Source organism: Bufo bufo, chromosome 3 (genome assembly GCF_905171765.1).
Source record: "Bufo bufo chromosome 3, aBufBuf1.1, whole genome shotgun sequence".
In the NCBI taxonomy this organism is placed as follows: Eukaryota; Metazoa; Chordata; class Amphibia; order Anura; family Bufonidae; genus Bufo; species Bufo bufo.
In genome coordinates this window covers 584549285-584566396 of record NC_053391.1, presented here as the reverse complement: position 1 = coordinate 584566396, position 17112 = coordinate 584549285, and the positions used below count along the sequence as shown (strand labels likewise).

Below are 17112 nucleotides of genomic sequence, written 5' to 3'. Positions count from 1 at the left end.
CACAGATAAAACTGATCAGTTATTTTCCAGTATAGAGCCCCTAGGACGGAACTCTATGCCGGAAAATAAAAATGCAAGTGTGAAAGTACCCTTAGGGTGAATAGGATCTTACACTGTCCCTGTGCTGAGTACACACAGCAGCAGGGAGCTCACCATGGCAGCCAGGGCTTCAGTAACGTCCTAGCTGCCATGGTAACCAATCGGAGCCCCAGGATTACACTGCTGGGGCTCTGATCAGAACTGCCACCAATGAAATTACTTAAGTTGGGGGGGGGGGGGGGGACCCTGTGGTTACTGCCACCAATGATAATTCTTTAATACTGGGTAAGGGGGGGGGGGCGCACTGTGCCACCAATGATAATTAACCTTTAATACAGATACAGGAGGCGGGTACAGCCGGCAACTGCCTCCTGAATTTGTATTAAAATTATCATTGGTGGCACAGTAGCCAGGCACCTGCTATGCTGGCTGCTTGACTCTGGGGAGGAGGCTGCTGCCGTTCGCCGAGCACACTAGCTGAGATGGCGCAGCGGTAAACCCTCCCCTGTCCCTCCTCCTACTTTAATGTTAGCCATATATTAGACATTCATTGGTGGCAGGGGTGCGGGCAGCTTCAGAGCCCGCTCATTTTATTGGGCTCTGCGGATTCATTGGTGGCAGGGGTGCGGGCAGCTTCAGAGCCCGCTCATTTTATTGGGCTCTGCGGCGGCCGCGTCATAGGAGGAAGGGATTCCCCCCCTCTCTCCCTCCTTCTCCACTGACTCTGGCCACTAAACATGGCGGCGCGCGACAAGTTTTCTCATAAGCGAGCAGCGTTGGCCGCATTATCGGCAAGGTTAGATGCCGATACCGATAACTTTGAAAATCATGAATATCGGCCGTTAATATCGGTAAATCCGATAATCGGTCGGTCCCTAGTATTTTAGGCCCCGCCTACATTGGTTGTCCCGCCTACTTGTTTTGGCCTGTCTTCTGTCAGTTTGGACCCACCTACCAGTGATGGTCAGTTCGCAGTGTTTGCCAATGAACACATGCGGGCTGCCATCTTGACTCACCCGTCCGGCAATGCACAGGTAAGCCCTTACCTGTGTCGGGAGCCGATCTGAAATCAAATGCGGTCACCGGGAGCAGGCAGTTCCGGAAAAAGCCACCGGGGGCCTTTATCGGGCTGTTCTCGGAACTGCCTGCTTCCGGTGACCGCATTTGATTTCAGACCGGCTCCCGACACAGGTAAGGGCTTACCTGTGCATCGCCGAACGGGTGAGTCAAGATGGCAGCCCGCATGTGTTCGTTGGCGAACACTGCGAACTGACCATCACTGCCACCTACAACATGGGGCCACTTTTATTTATTTTTCCTGGGCCACTTTAAATTCCCAATCTACCCCTGCCTGTCAGCAGCTCCCCTTGGTAACATCTCTAGAGTTGTCACCCATCTTTTTGAGACACTTGGCTGGCTAAGTATATTCCATGTGGGGAGCCCAGCACATGAGGGGACATTTTATACTCTTGGAAAACCCCTTTAAAATACATTTGTATTAAAGGAGAAATGTTAATATTTCTCTTGCTATCTGAAAACCTAACCTATGTATTACTATGGTTTTATAAGTATATGTGTGTATTATTATATATAAGCAATGACATCCGCACAACCAGCTCTGAATAACCTTCATCTGTCACACACACCAGGCATACAATCTTTGAAAGTCAGACTCAGAATATAGGAGGTGGGTAAAGCCTAGAATGTATGGGCGTCTGAGAGGTTTAGGTCACGTCACGTGGTCATGAAATGGGTGGTGGTGAAAAGTGCGGGCACGCGCTGACGTCACTGACGTCCTATCCCGTGCACTCTAATCCCCCATCCACTAGATGTCGCTGTAGAGATTTGTCTCAGCTCTCGGTTTCTGCGCTCTTTTCTCTTTCTTTAACAGCCGCTCTAGAAGAACGGGCATGCGCATCACCTTCTGTCAAAGGCTGTCATTGCGCCTGCGCTCCTTCCTTCTCTCCCCGCCAAGGTGAGGCCCCGCGCTGCTGCAGCCTGCTTGCAGGTCTGCCGCTCTGGATTCGGTTGGGGGTGCGGTGAGCTAACGCAACGGGTTCGCATAGTTGTAGTAAACGGGTGTTTGTAGCGGGGTGCCCGGTGTTACTGTCCCGGCTGCCTCGGCGGTTTCTGTGACCTTGTGCATGTCCCTGTCAGTGCAGTGGTCAGTCTGCAGGGTGGACACTTGGGGTTACCGGGGTGTAATGCAGAGTAGAAGGGTGGGTGTGTGGTGTGAGTTCAGCCCTGTGCTGAAGTGGATATACTGCTATATAGGCAATCAGTGCTGCAGGGAGGCGCCCATTCCCTGTGCCTAGAGGGGCAGCCTATGAGGGCGTCAATGACTGTCAGCTATAGGATGGGGGATCTCTTCTTAAAGGGATAGGTCATTTCTGTGCAGTGCACCTGCTGATACGTATGCTGCGTGCATTGTCCTGATCCTCAGTGCTCACCAGAGCTGTCATCTGCAGCATATCCGACATCCGTCCATTGTCTCATCGTGACTGGCAGATGCTCTATTCAGTGATACTGGCCATGAGGATAGGCTCTAAGTGGTCATTTTTTGCAATCCATGTGGTCACCCCGAGTCAGTGTTGGAATGAATGGACTGCGAGTACGGAGAGACGCTTGATGCATTTAACGTGTTTCTTTCTTTTGCAGCAGTTCTTCTTGCACTCAGTCCGTCCACTTTACTAGCAAAATGTTCGCTTGTGTCAGGCTTATGTCCAACCCATCCATGGTGAGTGCTTTATGCTGACGCAGCGCTTCGGTTAGCAATTTAGTTATTAGTAGTGTTGAGCGAACTTTGTGTTTCAAGTTCGGCGTCCAAGGTTCGGGTTATCTAAGAATTCCGTTACCACGGACCATAACGTTTTTTAGTCCATGGTAGCGGAATCCTTAACGGAATTCTTAGGCCTCTTTCACACGGGCGTCCCGGATTTGCTCCGGATGCGTCACGTGTGCATTGCGGGAAACCCGCATGAGTGCGCACGCAATTTGTCATTTTTGACTGCGATTGCATTGTGGTGTTCAGTTTTTATCGCACGGGTGCAGTGCGTTTTGCACGCGCGGGATAAAAAGCTGAATGTGGTACCCGAACCCGGACTTCTTCACTGAAGTTTGGGTTCGGTGTTCTGTAAATTTTATTATTTTAGCTTATAACATTGTTAAAAGGGAAAATAATAGCATTCTTAATACAGAATGCTTACTAAAATGTCAATTGAGCGGTTACAAAATAAATAAAAAAAATGAACTCGCCTCATCCTCTTGTTCGCTCAGCCGGCATAGTCTTCTTTCTGGACCTGCCAAAGGACCTTTGATGATGTAATCGCACTCACCACGTGGTAAATGCAGTGATCTCCAGCGCAGGTCCTGCTGAATGAAGATCCTTCAATCTTCATTCAGCAGGACCTGCACTGAGGTCACTGCATTTACCATGTGATGAGCGCGATTACGACATCAAAGGTCCTTTGGCAGGTCCTGAAAGAAGACTCTGCCGGCTGCGTGCACAAGTGGATGGGGTGAGTAAATTTTATTTAATATTTTTTAACCCCTCAAGCAACATTTTAGTAAGCATTCTGTATTAAGAATGCTATTATTTTCCCTTATAACCATTTTATAAGGGAAAATGCATATATTCCCTATTTATAAATTGGTGAACAATTGAATAATCATGTATCTCTCCAATGATCATTGCAGAAAATGGTCTTATGACTTGGGTTGAGCTTAAAGGGGTTGTCCAGTTTCCAATATTGGTGACCTTTTCTCAGGATAGGTCATCAATATCAGATCAGTGGGGGTCTGCAACATTCTCTTAAAACAGCTGATCAGCGGGGGGGACCAGGAATTGGAGAATAGGTCATCAATATTAGAAACCGGACAAAACCTTTAAGGGGTATTCCAGCTAGGATGGCTAACCTCCATCTGTGGTAAAACTATGACTCCCAAGATGTACAGTTGCTTGGCTGTTCTCAGAACTCCATAGAAATGAACAGAGCATGCTGGGAGTTGTAGTTTCGCCACAGCTGGAGTGCCGGTTAGTCACCAATGTCTGGCACCTCCACTGCTCAGCTGTTTTCAGCAGTAAACAAACTAAACGGAGGGTGGAACTGGAAGCGGACTCCTCCGTCCATTGTGTGGCGGCCGTCCTAGCGTACTGAAGCGCAGCTGCCTGTATGGTTGTCGGCATCTATACCCTGTTACTTCACTACAGAACCACAAATGGCCTAAGTCGATCATCCATACTAAGTAATGCATCCACTTCTGAAGTGAAGATATAAATGATCATACGACTAGAGCTGTGTAAATCTAGTGCTCTACTAAGATCCCATAATTATTAATGGTTTCTGTAAGGAGGTTTTCTCAGTTTCCGATTGGCTTCTTATAAAGATGTCCTTGTCCTCAATATCCTTTCAAGCTCCCAGACGTCCACTGATAATAGATTAATACCAGAAGATTCAGGGGGCTGTAGACTAGGGCCAAATGAGATGGTTATTTGCTGAATGATGGTGTCAAGAGAAATGGCTCCACATACAGGTCTATGGCTGATGACCGATGTTTAGTTCACTGTGGAAAAGGGAATAGGTTCCAGCCAGATACATCTGGCTTCGATCCTTCTCCTGTGGGAACAAGGAATTGGACCTATTAAAATCCAATAATCCTGTCTTTCTTTCACAGAGGAACAGTCTGGTGGTCCATAGAACCATCGGATCGTTGTCCTACCTTACTAGGATATGTAATATTTATGGCCAGCCTAAAGGTGGTCATACACTTTCGGTAACTGACTCTCCCATGTCCCTCATACACATACGTGTTCGGTTCAGCCAAGTGTGTATTTAATGGGGAAAGAGGAGAAAGCCGCTGCCAGACACCTAAATACACAAAATATTAGCTTCACCCGATCCTTCCCTCCCCCGGCAGATGATGTCGGGAGCTCCTCGCACACATCAGGGGCTCCTCGCACACATCAGGGGCTCCTCGCACGGTTCATCTGAGATTACACTAATCTGTATGGGGGCATCAAGAGCTTACAAGGTCTGTCCATGCTCACTAGTCTGTGTGACGGTGAGCAGTAGATGACTGCAGCGTCAGCGCTGCCACTGGAGGCACAGGTTACTGTTAGGAGCAGTTATAGCTGCGGGCTGGCCTGTAGTATAGCCACATTGTGCTGCACCCTTGTTTTGTCTGCATTGAGGTTTGTATGTGAATGTGACTCTTAATATATTTGTTTTTGTTTCTTTCCATACACAGGTGAGGAGCGGAGCATGCCTGCTCGCCAGACCCCTCTCCACCTCCCTGCTGAGCCAACCTGCAGTCAAGACAGAGCAGGTATGGGGAATGCTGCTCCTCTGTGGACATGTGCTTTATACAGACTGCTATTCTATCACATAGTCACACGGCAAAATCCACAGCAGAAATCAGTGGCAGATCAGTAGTGCCATTAGCAGCTGAAAACAGTTTTTTTTTTTTTTTTTTTTTTTTTTTTTTCTTGGGTGGCGGTGGCAAATGCACTCCATGTACACCTCTGGCTGATCAACGTATTTTACTTCATTCCCATTGACTTCTATGGAAATCGCCATCAAATCTGCTTGAAAGAAGTAACATGCCACTTCCCTTGGTTTTTCAAATCCACTGCAGAAAAAAGTGACGACGTGCATGAGTTTTTTTTAAACGCTGAAGTCAATGGGAAGCTGTTGATGGTGTTTTTCCTGTTTTCCGCTGCTGAATCTACAGCGCATTTTGCCCATGTGAACATAGCCTAATGCAGAAAAGAGTTTTTTTTTTTTAGTTAGTCCAAGCTATGAATGATTTCTTGGGGTCAACAGAAACAATGGTGAAACAAGGATGCCACCATCTTTGAATCGCTACTGTAAATTTTAAAGGGGTTTTCAGGACTTTAATCCTCAGGATAGCCCCTCAATATTTGACCATCGGAGGTCTGACATCCCGCTGTTTTGCAGTAGTGTCAGAGCTACAAAGTTCCATCTTTATGTAGTGGATGCAGCTGGTTAATGCAGCCTTGCTCCTAGTGATGTGAATGGGAGCAGCCCTGCAGTCACCATCTCTGTCCGCTACACAATGGACAGAGCCGTGGAGTGCCAGAGCTACCCCAAAACAGCTGATTGGGTGTCAGAAAAGAGAAAATTTGACAGGCATATTGACTGAAAACCAGGCCGGATGCTGGATTAGGCCTCATGCACACGGCCGTTGTTTGGGTCCGCAAAACGGCGGCTTGGATGCGGGCCCATTCACTTCAATGGGGCCGCGAAAGATGCGGACAGCACTCCGTGTGCTGTCCGCATCCGTTGCATCGTTCCGTGGCCCCGCTAAAAAAATATAACCTGTCCTATTCTTGTCCACCCTTTGTGGACAAGAATAGGCATTTATATTAAAGGCTGTCCGTGACGTTCCGCAAATTGCAGAACGTGCACGGATGCCATCCGTGTTTTGTGGATCCGCGATTTGCGGACCGCAAAACACACCACGGTTGTGTGCATGAGGCCTTAAGCAGCCAATTGTCTTACATCATTAAGCATTTTGTATATGGCATTGGCATGGCATTTGGTATGCTGGTGAATAGCAGTCTTATCATTAAAGGGGTTTTCCTCTGGATAGGCCGTCAGTACGTGCTTGGTGGAGATTCACTTAACTGCAGCAATGTCACTGATCGGCTCAATCCACTACACCATGCACGAGGCTACAGGGTAACAGCTGATCAGCGTGAGTGTCTGAACTCTGCCGATCCTATACTGATAGGCTGTGGGTATCAAAATCCTGGACAGTGCCTTAAAGGGATTCTGTCATGACATTTGAGGCCTATAACCTAAACATATGTCCAGGTCCCTACTAATAACCTGAATCCGAAACTGTCCTTATTAAATGTGCCTGTTGCTCTATTAGCACATAAAACAGGTTTTTAAACCCTGTCATTCACCTACCTAAGGTGCCCAAGGGGACGTCTCTTCATACAGGGTGCCCGGCTGCAGCCATCTCCGTCTGGTGCCCAGCGCCGCCTTCCTACTAGAAATCGCCGCCCTCCCTTTCTATAGAGCCGCCTTCCTCACCACAGTATCGCCTCCGAAATCGTCCGCTCCCTCAGCCAGATCCCGTGCGGCTGCAATAGGGCAGTCAAGGCAGCTTTGAGCGAAGTGCGCATGCGCACTTCGCTCAACGAGGCCGCTGCCAGGAGTCCGCACAGGCGCATCAGGGTTTACCTAGTGCGCACGCGCGGGATCTGGCTGAGTGAGCGGACGATTTCGGAGGCGAGGAAGGCGGCTCTATAGAAAGGGAGGGCGGCGATTTCTAGTGGGAAGGTGGCGCTGGGCACCAGACGGAGATGGCTGCAGCCGGTCACCCTGTATGAAGCAATTCCTGCTGGGAATCCTTTCTTATAATATTGCTGTGGATTGACGTCCTCTTCCGGGCAGCATGCACCTGAGTGAGTGCTGGTTTCTCCACATCCGTCACCCTGTATGAAGCGATGTCCCCTTGGACACATTAGGTAGGTGAATGACAGGTTATAAAAACCAGTTTTATGTGCTAATAGAGCCACAGGCACATTTAATAAGGACTGTTTTGGATTCAGGTTATTAGTAGGGACCTGGCCATATGTTTATGTTATAGGCCTCAAATGTCATGACAGAATCCCTTTAAAGAATACCCACAGTGAGAAAAGTCTGCTGTGTCTCCACATGTGTAACATGGATTCTTTACACTGACACACACCGCAGGTGAATTTCTTTGCAGAAAGTTTGCACAGCACATGGACGAGATTTGTTCAGATTGCACTGTGGATTTCCTTTGCTAATCTAGAAGCAAAATCTGCAGCGTTTCCATCCCATACGGACATGTATGTTGAGAACTGTGTTCGTGTGTTCTGGTTCTTGTGTCGTTCCAACTGCTTTTCTCGCTTGTTTCCATCAGATGGCGCTGGTTCCAGCTCGAGGAATTCAGAGCAGCGCTGTGTGCCGGGATATTGATACTGCTGCAAAATTCATTGGTGCTGGAGCTGCCACTGTAGGTGTGGCCGGTTCTGGTGCTGGTATTGGTACAGTGTTCGGCAGCCTTATTATTGGATATGCCAGGTAAAGACATTTTATCAGCTCATTTCATTTTAGGGTATCAATACTATAGTCACATGCTAAATGTGTCTGTCGAGTAAAAAAAAAAAAAAAGTATCTCTTAAAGGGGTTATTCCATGATTAATGTAAAAATGAAAATCAGACATCATAACCACCTCTGCTCTGTACCTCACATGGATCCAGAGATCTCTCCATCCATGGTTCCAGTTGGGGGGGGGGGGGGGGTGTCCTTTCTCCTGCAGCTTTCTCCCTGTACCTGTCACATCTGCTGACATTACATACAGCCGGTGGCAGTTGAAAGATGGAACTGAGCATGTGCGACCACATCAGCGTAGTTACTGAGAGGGACAGAGAAAAAAGAACAAACAGGTGGCAATATACTGCGATTTAATGGAGTAACTCTGTGGCTATGTTTATATTTTTAATTATGCCAAAAAAAGACATAGATTGGACCTCCACATACAATGCATTGATCTTCTGATGCGAAGCATAATTTATAAATGTGAACACGAGACACTTTGTAAGTAAGTGCATTGTCCCGGTCACCACATCAAAATGGTCTCTTGAGTTTGTCTCTTCAAGGGTTGCATTGGGTATTGAAGTATTAATGCTTTTTCGATACCTTGATGCCCAGTTCAGTTCGATACTGACATTGTCAGTATTTTTATACTAATCTGCTCTATTGTGTACTTAAAAGGGTATTCCCCCCACTGATCTGATAGTTATCCCCTATCCACAGCCTCACATTAATAGTGAGAGACACCCCCCCCCCCCCCCCCCCCCCCCGCCCCCAATCAAGTACCTTCTAACATAGTGGACAACATGGGGTTAATGTGAGGTACGTAATGAGGTTATTTACTATTGAGGCACACTAATGTTTAGATTGATGCCTCACATAAAGTGCCTTATGTTTTCAAAGTATCGATTTGGTATCGAGTATCTTGATACTTTACGTGGTATCGTGACGACCCTAATTCTTACACTAATTGGCGCAGCACCACATGGTCATCAGTGTCTGATCGGTGGATGTCCAACACCTGGGACCCCCAACGATCAGCTGTTTGAGAAGGCACTGGTGCTCGCAGTAGTGTCATGGCCTTTTCTCAGCTCACCAAGCATAGTGTGATATACATTATATATCGGCAGTGCTTGTTGTTGCTCTCGGACCCATTCACTTCAATGAGGCTGAGCTGCGCCTAGGTCATGTGACCGATAAACGTGTTGTCCCTTGCCTAGGAAAATCTGGAGAAGCAAACGGAACTACTGCGAGCACCGCTGCCTTCTCAACAGCTGATCAGCGGTGCTCCTCGGTGTCGGACCCCCACCAATCGGAGTAAAACCTCTCAGAAAACCCCTTTTTTAATTTACATATGGCTAGAACAAGAATCAAATAGCATTTTCTGTGAATTTTACAAATTACTCCGAGTAATCAAGAATCAATTCTGGACCAGCATAAACTGATAAAGGTATTGTGGGCAGTTTTCAAACAGGTAAATGAGATGTGAGGCTCCCTTAAAAAAAATAAAAAAATAAATCTAAAAATTATTTTAAATAGAAATGGGATACCAAATTTATGTAGAGAAGTTCATACCACCATACAGCAGTGAATGCTGTAAAAATAATAGCGGAATTAGTTTTTTCTCATCCTTCCCTCCGCCAACCAAAAAAAGTAACTTGTTATATGTATCCCATAATAGTGCCCATTAAAAGAAAATTACTTGGCCTGCAAAAAAAAATAAAAAATTACTCGTAGAATATGTTGGTCACTAAAGGGTCACTAAAATGTTAACGACTAGTTTTGGGAATAGCAAATGATTTTACCGTTTTACCCATGATACCTATGAAATTGAGGTGAGCTTTAAAAGGGTTTTCTGAAACTGGATAGGTCGTCATCTGATTGGTAGGTGTCTGACACCGGGCACCCCCACCGATCAGCTGTTTGGGAAGACACTGGCGCTCCTGTAAACACAGCTGCCCTCTAAGTGCCGCACATTGTATAGCGGATGTGCTTGGTAACGCGCTCAGCCCCATTCACTTCTATGAGCTGTGCCTAGGCCACGTGACCGATGAAAGTGTTGTCACTGGCCTAGGAAAAGGACGAGGATCTACTGCAAGTACCAGTGTCTTCTCAAACTGCTGATCGGTTGGGGTCCTGGGGGGTCCAGACAATAGTTTGTCTCGGAAAACCCCTTTAAACAGAACCAGTCACTTCTGACATTTCTGTTGTACGAACTACTTGCTTTCATCGTTAAGTAGCAATTCTAGAGCATCTTTTATGTTGTCATTCCTCTGTTATTCCTGTTAGAAGTTTATGGATAAATTGCTAACCGGATGTTACCATTACCCTTATCTAATGGGTGTGTACTGTCCCTACACAATCTGACATTGGCAGCACTGACTGGACAGTGTCGGTGTGCAGGGACATAACCCCACTGGTAACACCCAGTTGTCAATTTATGTGTAAAGTTCTAAGGTTACAATTAGACTTGAGGGATCATAGATCCGAATCGATTCATTCAAATACTTTGACTTTAATGCTGTTTCCGTACAGCATTAAAATATATTGGCTCCGTGGAGGAAAAGGGTTTCCGCGCGAGACATCAAACAATTCCTGCTGTATTCATATCTATGTATTAAAAAAACAATTTAAAATAGCAATCCAAAGTGGGCTTCGGTAGTGGCTGGTACCTTTGTACCAAAGCCCACTTCGGATTGCTATTTTAAATTGCCTTTCGAAACGCAGATATGAATACAATAGGAATTAAGCCAAGTCTCGTGTGACTTCAGGCGAGGTATGATACCTAAATAACAAAAAATATAAACATCACGGGTATCGCCGCAACCCAAAACGCCCGTACTAATAAAATCTAAAAATATTTTTCCAATACAGTGAATGGCGTAATGGAAGAAAGGGTCATTGCTTATCAAGCTGGGACTCTAATTGTGTCCAGTCCCAGTGCTGTCACCCCAGTATCGGGTAGCTAGCTAATGGTAGCTAGCCATCTGAGACCCATGTACTGTATTAGATTCCATGATCTCACGGAACCCTTGCTACCGCTATTATCTAAGTCTGGCTAATAATCGTACCCCCTGCTTGACGTGTTTCTCCGTTCATCAGGAGCTTATAGGGCATAGATGATACAGGTAGTGTAAATAGTAGAGGTGGGACGAATTTTTTTCGAATCCGAAAAGGTTCTCGAATATATCAAATCTCGAATCCTGTACATAATTGTGTGAACGCAGGGTGTAAGAAACAGTCAGACCGCGTCAGTTTGTCTGAACCTCCACCTCCCAGTCACGGTCGCACCCTATATGACGGCGGTGACCCCTGCTATGACCCCTGCTCCTATCACTACAGAACATACAGGGTAATAGAGCGCCCCATACCTCTTACATCCAGTGACGTCTCCTTTGATGTAGATGTTCTTTCCTCATCTTCTCCTTTCAGAACTTCAGACCAGACACCATTTTTCGGCCGTTTTTCGTCTCTGAAGTTTGACAAAAAAAAAAATCTTAGTTTACTACTTTTCCATCATCCTCCCATCTTCTGGACAAATCATCCTAACACCCCCAATACTGTGCCGCTGTGCTCCCCAATACTATACCGCAGAAACAGATAATACCCCTGATAATACTAGTACCACACAGAGCCCCCCATATAAAATACCCCTTCTTTGTGGCCTCAGTAGATGCCCCCATAGTGCCCCCCAATAATGTGCCAATAAGAAGTGGCCCCACAGTGCCACCCAATAATGTGCCAGTAAGTGTCCCCATAGATGCCCCCCTAATCATGTGCCAGTATCAAGTGCGGAGTGCCTCTCTCCTCCTCCTCCCCCCCCCCCCCCCCATGTGCCGGTATCATAGTGCCATCTCCCCCCATAATGTGCCGGTATCATAGTGCCATCTCCCCCTATAATGTGCCGGTATCATAGTGCCATCTCCCCCCATAATGTGCCGGTATCATAGTGCCATCTCCCCCCATAATGTGCCGGTATCATAGTGCCATCTCCCCCCATAATGTGCCGGTATCATAGTGCCATCTCCCCCCATAATGTGCCGGTATCATAGTGCCATCTCCCCCCATAATGTGCCGGTATCATAGTGCCATCTCCCCCCATAATGTGCCGGTATCATAGTGCCATCTCCCCCCCCCCATAATGTGCCGGTATCATAGTGCCATCTCCCCCCCCCCATAATGTGCCGGTATCATAGTGCCATCTCCCCCCCCCCCATAATGTGCCGGTATCATAGTGCCATCTCCCCCCCCCATAATGTGCCGGTATCATAGTGCCATCTCCCCCCCCCATAATGTGCCAGTATCATAGTGCCATCTCCCCCCCATAATGTGCCAGTATCATAGTGCCATCTCCCCCCATAATGTGCCGGTATCATAGTGCCATCTCCCCCCATAATGTGCCGGTATCATAGTGCCATCTCCCCCCCCCCATAATGTGCCGGTATCATAGTGCCATCTCCCCCCCCCCATAATGTGCCGGTATCATAGTGCCATCTCCCCCCCCCCATAATGTGCCGGTATCATAGTGCCCTCCCCCCCCCCCCATAATGTGCCGGTATCATAGTGCCATCTCCCCCCCCCCATAATGTGCCGGTATCATAGTGCCATCTCCCCCCCCCATAATGTGCCGGTATCATAGTGCCATCTCCCCCCCCCCATAATGTGCCGGTATCATAGTGCCATCTCCCCCCCATAATGTGCCAGTATCATAGTGCCATCTCCCCCCATAATGTGCCAGTATCATAGTGCCATCTCCCCCCATAATGTGCCAGTATCATAGTGCCATCTCCCCCCATAATGTGCCAGTATCATAGTGCCATCTCCCCCCATAATGTGCCAGTATCATAGTGCCATCTCCCCCCATAATGTGCCAGTATCATAGTGCCATCTCCCCCCATAATGTGCCAGTATCATAGTGCCATCTCCCCCCATAATGTGCCAGTATCATAGTGCCATCTCCCCCCATAATGTGCCAGTATCATAGTGCCATCTCCCCCCCATAATGTGCCAGTATCATAGTGCCATCTCCCCCCCATAATGTGCCAGTATCATAGTGCCATCTCCCCCCCATAATGTGCCAGTATCATAGTGCCATCTCCCCCCCATAATGTGCCAGTATCATAGTGCCATCTCCCCCCCATAATGTGCCAGTATCATAGTGCCATCTCCCCCCCATAATGTGCCAGTATCATAGTGCCATCTCCCCCCCATAATGTGCCAGTATCATAGTGCCATCTCCCCCCCATAATGTGCCAGTATCATAGTGCCATCTCCCCCCCATAATGTGCCAGTATCATAGTGCCATCTCCCCCCCATAATGTGCCAGTATCATAGTGCCATCTCCCCCCCATAATGTGCCAGTATCATAGTGCCATCTCCCCCCCATAATGTGCCAGTATCATAGTGCCATCTCCCCCCCATAATGTGCCAGTATCATAGTGCCATCTCCCCCCCCATAATGTGCCAGTATCATAGTGCCATCTCCCCCCCATAATGTGCCAGTATCATAGTGCCATCTCCCCCCCATAATGTGCCAGTATCATAGTGCCATCTCCCCCCCATAATGTGCCAGTATCATAGTGCCATCTCCCCCCCATAATGTGCCAGTATCATAGTGCCATCTCCCCCCCATAATGTGCCAGTATCATAGTGCCTCTCACCCCTCCCCCCCATAATGTGCCAGTATCATAGTGCCTCTCACCCCTCCCCCCATCCCATCCTATAACAGTGTAATCCACAGACCCCCCCCCCCCATCCCATCCTATAACAGTGTAATCCACAGACCCCCCCCCCCCCCATCCTATAACAGTGTAATCCACAGACCCCCCATTGCCGCTCCAGTACAGTTATAAAGTATGTAATTTAATTAATAATGAATGATTCATGCTGCCCCCTCTGTCTGTAGTACATTCAATATATCCAACTTACAGGGCTACTGACATCGTAATGCAGGCCAGCCGGGCAGACGAGCGGCAGAGTGACTGACTGACGTCACCTGCCTGCGCCGCCTGCTTTATGAATGAAGCAGGCGGCGCAGGCAGGTGACGTCAGTCAATCACTCTGCCGCTCGTCTGCCCGGCTGGCCTGCATTACGATGTCAGTAGCCCTGTAAGTTGGATATATTGAATGTACTACAGACAGAGGGGGCAGCATGAATCATTATTAATAGAATACACATTTTATAACTGTACTGGAGCGGAGGGGCCGGAGCACAGTGAACGCATCGGCCCCCAGCTCCTCCTCCCAGTCCCTCCCACCAGATTCGTATCGGGTAAATTACGTCGGGATTCGAGTCCACGAATCCAGCAAGATTCGAGGGATTCGTGGATTCGACGAATCCCCCGTCCCATCTCTAGTAAATAGCCTAGCAGACAGAGAGCTGATAATTGGTGCTGCACTGAGAGTTGTGCAGCAGCGCTGGTATGGCTGATAGGAATGTGGATGACACAAGAGTTATAGTTATAAGAATAGAGGCTCCATAATGGACATTTCGCGTGGAATGCAATTATTTACTTAGACCAGTGTTTCCCAACCAGTGTGCCTCCAGCTGTTGCAAAACTACACCTCCCAGCATGCCCGCACAGCCAAAGGCTGTGCGGGCATGCTGGGAGTTGTAGTTTTGCAACAGCTGGAGGCACACTGGTTGGGAAACACTGACTTAGACATGTCAGGAGTCCTCTTTATATGTGCCATATCCAGTACCACTGCTCTGCCCATGCTAGAAATACTCTGTGCGGAGTGGGACTGGTACATGAGCTGAAATGGGCAGGATACGGAGATATGCATTTACAGTAGGACGTGTTCTCATACTGTGTGACATCTGCAGTAATCCTTTGTCTTTATCTTTGCCTTGCAGGAACCCGTCTCTTAAGCAGCAGCTCTTCTCCTACGCCATCTTGGGCTTTGCCCTGTCTGAAGCTATGGGACTGTTCTGTCTCATGGTTGCTTTCCTCATCCTGTTTGCCATGTGAAGGGTCTCCTGTCCTGCAGATTCCTGTATGTCCACTAGTGCTCCGTGGCTCTGTTTTTAGGGGTGGTTCCCTTGCCACAAGATCTGCCCTGCCGGTGAATGCTGGGAAATTAATAAATTAAAGAACATGTTTCTTTTTGGTCTGTATTCTCTATTAGACTACAGGATGGTAAGATATCTGAAGTGAGCTCTTAGGGTACAGATTTGTGTGCAGAAAATCCGCTGAAATCTGGACATGCTGCAGATTTTAAAATCCTTACAACAGGTCAGTTTCTGTACCTAAGAAAATAAACAAAGCGTACTTGAGATTTGTGAAATCGCAGTCACTTTGCTGGTATATTATTACCCTGCGCTTTTTTTAATTCCCACAAAAATCCTAATGCAAAAACTGCACGTAATCTGCACAGTGTGCAGCCACCCTAAATAATGACACTGAAGAAGACCTGGAGGACTTGCAGCATGTCTTCTCTGTAGCGGTGTTCCTCCTCTCCATTTGAATGTGAAAATCTGTATCCCACATGGATGGATTTAAAGAGGACCTTTCACCGATTACCCTATGAACTAAGTATACAGACATGTAGAGCGGCGCCCGGGGATCTCTCTGCACTTACTATTATCCCCGGGCGCCGCTCCGTTCTCCTGCTATGCCCTCCAGTATCTCTGTTCCCTAAGTTATGGTAGGCGGAGTTTGCCCTGGTTCTGCTCTAGCGCTGGCCAATCGCATTGCAGAGCTCACAGCCTGGGAGAAAATAACCTCCCAGGCTGTGAGCTCTGTGCTGCAATTGGCCAGCGCTAGAGCAGAACCAGGGCAGACTCCGCCTACCATAACTTAGTGAGCGGAGATACCGGAGGACATAGCAGGAGAACGGAGCGGCGCCCGGGGATAATAGTAAGTGCAGTGAGATCCCCGGGCGCCGCTCTACATGTCTGTATAGTTAGTTCATAGTGTAATAATCGGTGAAAGGTCCTCTTTAACCACTTCAGCCCCCAGTGCTTAAACACCCTGAAAGACCAGGCCACTTTTTACACTTCTGACCTACACTACTTTCACCGTTTATTGCTCGGTCATGCAACTTACCACCCAAATTAATTTTACCTCCTTTTCTTCTCACTAATAGAGCTTTCATTTGGTGGTATTTCATTGCTGCTGACATTTTTACTTTTTTTGTTATTAATCGAAATTTAACGATTTTTTTGCAAAAAAATGACATTTTTCACTTTCAGTTGTAAAATTTTGCAAAAAAAACGAGATCCATATAGAAATTTTGCTCTAAATTTATAGTTCTACATGTCTTTGATAAAAAAAAAATGTTTGGGTAAAAAAAAATGGTTTGGGTAAAAGTTATAGCGTTTACAAACTATGGTACAAAAATGTGAATTTCCGCTTTTTGAAGCAGCTCTGACTTTCTGAGCACCTGTCATGTTTCCTGAGGTTCTACAATGGCCAGACAGTACAAACACCCCACAAATGACCCCATTTCGGAAAGTACACACCCTAAGGTATTCGCTGATGGGCATAGTGAGTTCATAGAACTTTTTATTTTTTGTCACAAGTTAGCGGAAAATGATGATTTTTTTTTTTTTTTTTTTTTTTTTTTTTCTTACAAAGTCTCATATTCCACTAACTTGTGACAAAAAATAAAAACTTCTATGAACTCACTATGCCCATCACGAAATACCTTGGGGTCTCTTCTTTCCAAAATGGGGTCACTTGTGGGGTAGTTATACTGCCCTGGCATTCTAGGGGCCCAAATGTGTGGTAAGGAGTTTGAAATCAAATTCAGTAAAAAATGACCTGTGAAATCCGAAAGGTGCTCTTTGGAATGTGGGCCCCTTTGCCCACCTAGGCTGCAAAAAAGTGTCACACATCTGGTATCTCCGTACTCAGGAGAAGGTGGGGAATGTGTTTTGGGGTGTCATTTTACATATACCCATGCTGGGTGAGAGAAATATCTTGGCAAAAGACAACTTTTCCCATTTTTTTTTATACAAAGTTGGCATTTGACCAA

At 47.1% G+C, this 17112-nt stretch overlaps 1 protein-coding gene across 2 annotated transcripts; it reads left to right on the top strand.

Moving 5' to 3' along the window:
* Positions 1 to 1945: 1945 nt before the first annotated feature.
* On the top strand, positions 1946 to 15236 carry ATP5MC2 (ATP synthase membrane subunit c locus 2). Of its 2 annotated transcripts, none has more exons than XM_040425823.1 (5): positions 1946 to 2014; positions 2698 to 2776; positions 5287 to 5364; positions 7960 to 8120; positions 14990 to 15236. In XM_040425823.1, exons 1-5 carry the CDS (start codon positions 1950 to 1952, stop codon positions 15102 to 15104), a joined length of 498 nt encoding a protein of 165 aa, XP_040281757.1. In that variant the 5' UTR covers positions 1946 to 1949; the 3' UTR covers positions 15105 to 15236. The 2 variants fall into 2 exon arrangements, with proteins under 2 accessions (XP_040281757.1, XP_040281759.1); XM_040425825.1 differs by lacking the exon at positions 1946 to 2014 and adding an exon at positions 2016 to 2047.
* The last annotated feature ends 1876 nt before the right edge of the window (positions 15237 to 17112 follow it).